This window comes from Oncorhynchus masou, chromosome 30 (genome assembly GCF_036934945.1).
Source record: "Oncorhynchus masou masou isolate Uvic2021 chromosome 30, UVic_Omas_1.1, whole genome shotgun sequence".
Lineage (NCBI taxonomy): Eukaryota > Metazoa > Chordata > Actinopteri > Salmoniformes > Salmonidae > Oncorhynchus > Oncorhynchus masou.
Genome location: NC_088241.1, coordinates 62690411 through 62695410, shown reverse-complemented (window position 1 = coordinate 62695410; position 5000 = coordinate 62690411). Strand labels below are relative to the sequence as shown.

At 48.4% G+C, this 5000-nt stretch overlaps 1 protein-coding gene across 1 annotated transcript in view; it reads left to right on the top strand.

Moving 5' to 3' along the window:
• The window catches only part of LOC135521686 (potassium voltage-gated channel subfamily H member 2-like), a 298098-nt gene that overhangs the window by 192416 nt on the left and 100682 nt on the right, over positions 1-5000 (top strand). The window contains exon 6 of the mRNA XM_064947361.1: positions 991-1202. Coding sequence (XP_064803433.1) covers positions 991-1202 — 212 coding nt within the window. The remainder of the gene's footprint in view (positions 1-990; positions 1203-5000) is intronic.

The window sequence follows — 5000 nt, the reverse complement described above, 5'->3', positions numbered from 1 at the left end:
AAAGACACAGGGGTATACACACAGAGATACCAAACACACAGGGATACCAAACACACAGGGGTAAACACACAGGGATACCAAACACACAGGGGTAAACACACAGGGATACCAAACACACAGGGGTAAACACACAGGGGTAAACACACAGGGATACCAAACACACATGGGTAAACACACAGGGATACCAAACACACAGGGGTAAACACACAGGGATACCAAACACACAGGGGTAAACACACAGAGGTAAACACACAGGGATACCAAACACACAGGGGTAAACACACAGGGGTAAACACACAGGGATACCAAACACACAGGGGTAAACACACAGGGGTAAACACACAGGGATACCAAACACACATGGGTAAACACACAGGGATACCAAACACACAGGGGTAAACACACAGGGATACCAAACACACAGGGGTAAACACACAGGAATACCAAACACACAGGGATACCAAACACACAGAGGTAAACACACAGGGATACCAAACACACAGGGGTAAACACACAGGGATACCAAACACACAGGGGTAAACACACAGGGGTAAACACACAGGGATACCAAACAAACAGGGGTAAACACACAGGGATACCAAACACACAGAGGTAAACACACAGGGGTAAACAGTGCAGTAGGAACTAGGAATCTGTATGTTGTAGTATCTATTAGCACCTACTTCCTTGGTATTTTAGAAGGTTTGAAATACATTAAAGACCCCTATATTTCCTGGTTGTACAGTATTTAACCAAACGTTTTATTATGACCCCATACTGTATGGTAGGGGCGTGGCCCACTAAATCTATCTGTATGGTAGGGGTGTGGCCCACTAAATCTATCTGTATGGTAGGGGTGTGGCCCACTAAATCTATCTGTATGGTAGGGGTGAGTGGTGTGGCCTACAACTTCTAATGATATCAAATAGTGTTTGAACACAGGTGTGGTCCAAATAGTCTGGGCAGTCCTCTGACAGTGTGTTCTTTCAGGGGCTGTGAACAACAAGTCCAACATCCTCAACTCCACGTCTGACTCGGACCTCATGCGTTACCGCACCATCAGTAAAATCCCTCAGATCACCCTGAACTTTGTGGACTTCAAGGCGGACCCCCTCATCGCGCTGCCCGGGGGGGACATGGACATCATAGCCCCTTGCAAGCTCATCGACCGCACACACCACGTCACCGAGAAAGTCACTCAGGTAAGAGGGCCATCTGTGTGTGTGTGTTCGGTGTGTCTGTTGAGTGGGAGTGGACGTGGGTATGTATTAGAGTCCTGTGTCAGGTCGGATACCCACGGTTACCCACGGTTACCCACGGTTACCCACGGTTACCCACGGTTACCCACGGTTACCTGCGCCTGAGCTGCAAAATAAATCAGCTGGCGGGCTGGAAACATAAATGCAGGAATCCAGGAGCGTGTTGGGTCGCATTGTGTTTGACAGTCACATTCAGTGAGCAGGAAGGTAGACATGGTTTCCTCCTATCCAAATGTCGAACAGACAAATGAATGAATGCATGATACCGGCTAGTGGGTCCTGACACGCTCAGGAATCTAGTATGTACGAATGGGGTGGTAGGTGAGGTAGAGGTGTGGTGGGTGATGTGGGGGAGGTAGGGGTGTGGAAGGGGTGAGTTAGGGGTGTGGCAGGGGTGAGGTAGGTGAGGTAGAGGTGTGGTGGGTGATGTGGGGGAGGTAGAGGTGTGGAAGGGGTGAGTTAGGGGTGTGGCAGGGGTGAGGTAGGTGAGGTAGGGGTGTGGTGGGTGATGTGGGGGAGGTAGGGGTGTGGAAGGGGTGAGGGACGGGGGAGGTGGGTATGGTAGGGGTGAGGTAGGTGAGGTAGGGGTAGAGGTGTGGTGGGTGATGTTGGTGAGGTAAGGCTATGGAAGGGGCGAGGTAGGGTGTGGTAGGGGCGAGGGACGGGGGACAGGGGAGGTGGGTGTGGGTGAGGTAAGGGTGTGTTAGGGGTGAGGTAGGTGAGGTAGGGGTAGAGGTGTGGTGGGTGATGTAGGGGAGGTAGGGCTATGGAAGGGGCGAGGTAGGGTGTGGTAGGGGCGAGGGATGGGGGAGGTGGGTGTGGGTGAGGTAAGGGTTTGTTAGGGGTGAGGTAGGGGAGGTGGGTGTGGGTGTGGTAAGGGTGAGGTAGGGGAGGTAGGGGTGTGGCAGGGGTGAGAGACGGGGAGGTGGGGGTTAGGGGTGTGTTAGGGGTGAGGTAGGGGACGTGGGTGTGGGTGTGGTAAGGGTGTGTTAGGGGTGAGGTAGGGGAGGTGGGTATGGGTGTGGTAAGGGTGAGGTAGGGGAGGTAGGGGTGTGGCAGGCTTGAAGGACGGGGAGGTGGGGGGGGTAGAGGTGTGGTAGAGGTGTGGTGGTGTGCCTATGAACTGCTATAGTTTCCATTATTTCCATTGTCTGTGTTTATGCAATGTGACTCTGTGTCTTTACTGAAGGCTGCCATGCATCCCCCAGGTTGCGTGAGTCTCATTGGTGGTGGATGGGGTGATGTTCCCTACAAAGCGCCGGATTTAAGACCTAGTGAAAACGCTCTGCTGATACAATACTGGTGGATTGTTGCTTAAGATGTTGGGTTCCTGTGAAAGCTTGGTGTTTGCTATGATGGCGTCTTTAGAGGGAGACATAACTGGGTTAGCCTAATCCACTTACCAGTGCTCCTTGTGTGCAGTGAGCCAATGTGTCGCTAATGCCTCACAGCTCGCTTGAGTGAATGAGAAGCGGAGGGATGGGCATCTATATTGAATGCTGACAGATGATTCTGTCGCCACGGCAATCCCGTATGTGCGGAAAACACGTTGAATTGAGTTATAGGGAAGACGGGAATCTGTATGATGTGAAAGATGGTTTCTTGTTCTGCATTTGGACACCTCTTTTAATTTGCTTGGTTTTGCACAGATTTGATTTGCTCAGTGATTGGTGTTATAATATGAAGTACAGATTCCTGAAGACTTCTCTGTGAGGGGGGGGGTGAGAGAGGAAAGACAGTGACAACGTGACCTTAAGCCCATACTCTCTCTCTCTCTCTCTCGCTCTCGCTCTCTCTCTCTCTATCTCTCTCTCGCTCTCTCTCTCTCTCTCTCTCGCTCTCTCTCTCGCTCTCGCTCTCTCTCTCTATCTCTCTCTCTCTCTCTATCTCTCTCTCTCTCTCTCTCGCTATCGCTCTCGCTCTCTTCTCTCTCTCTCTCTCTCCCTCTCCCTTTCCCTCTCGCTCTCTCTCTCTGTCTCTCTCTCTCTCTGTCTCTCCCTCACCCTTTCCCTCTGTCTCTCTGTCTCTCTGTCTCTCTCTCTCTCCCTCACCCTCTCCCTCTCTCTCTCTCTCTCGCTCTCTCTCTCCCTCACCCTTTCCCTCTCGCTCTCCCTCTCCCTCTCCCTCTCTCTATCTCTCCCTCCCTCTCGCTCTCTCTCTCTCTCACTCTGCCCCCCCTACCACCCTCCCCTTCTATATCTTTGCTTTTTAGAAAGGCCTCTGTATTGTATGCTGATATACCATAAGTCAATAATTTCACCAAGCTATCTTGATACATTAATATCCTCGTTCTTAGAGGCTGCTGTACCCACTGAAATGCTGCTGTGCACACACTACGTACTATGTTATACCAAAAAACACTACTCAGTCAGGCTGACTTTACAGTAGAGATTATAAATTGGTAGAGAGGGAGGGGAACCCATAACTCATAACCTCAAACATCTAGAATGCTTTACCATCTACGGCCTGCAGGTGGCAGCACTCTCCAACGCTACCTCTAACCTCTGACCAGGACGCAGTCCTCTGAGGAGTAGGCAAGAAGATGTAGAAAGAAACAATTCTGTAACACATCTTTTTAACCTTTTAAGGGGGTGCTTTGTTACAGTGTAATAACAACATGTAACTGGTATTAATTTCCGTCTGTAATTACAGGAGTGTAGCAATACATTTTTGCTACCATGTTTGATTCAAATGGGCAGGTTTCCACTAAATTCACCAACTTATTGTTTCGTTTCTTCGTTGCATCCCGATTTCATTAACAACTGTGACAAAGGTTGGGATCCCTTGTGGATACATCTGGGTGTCCAAGAGGTTATAGTTTATGCTCGATAGGCTCTAATGACTAATTACTAATTACTTACCCATGAGGGTGCACTGCTCAAAATATATCTCCAGTCAACGTTGTCGTTAAATAAAGTGTACCGTCTGGTTAAATTGGTTGAGTTTTACAAAACAGATCCAACACAACTGTCAGCCCAAATGACACTATTTCAAAGCATTTTACATGCCTAATTTCAATGTATCTACTAGTTGTTACACAGGATTTAGCTAGTTAAAATGCAGCGCACCTTGAGGGGTTACTTACTAGTAGTTCTAGTGTCCCTAGAAAGTATATTGCCCATCCTGAAACTCTAATCGTCAGCTTCTGAAAGGGCGATCCAAGTGATAAATCAACACACCAGCTTCTGAAAGATCCAAGTGATAAATCAACACACCAGCTTCTGAAAGATCCAAGTGATAAATCAACACACCAGCTTCTGAAAGATCCAAGTGATAAATCAACACACCAGCTTCTGAAAGATCCAAGTGATAAATCAACACACCAGCTTCTGAAAGATCCAAGTGATAAATCAACACACCAGCTTCTGAAAGGGCGATCCAAGTGATAAATCAACACACCAGCTTCTGAAAGATCCAAGTGATAAATCAACACACCAGCTTCTGAAAGGGCGATCCAAGTGATAAATCAACACACCAGCTTCTGAAAGGGCGATCCAAGTGATAAATCAACACACCAGCTTCTGAAAGATCCAAGTGATAAATCAACACACCAGCTTCTGAAAGATCCAAGTGATAAATCAACACACCAGCTTCTGAAAGGGCGATCCAAGTGATAAATCAACACACCAGCTTCTGAAAGATCCAAGTGATAAATCAACACACCTGCTTCTGAAAGATCCAAGTGATAACAGAAACACACACACACACAGAAACACACATACACACACAGAAACACACACA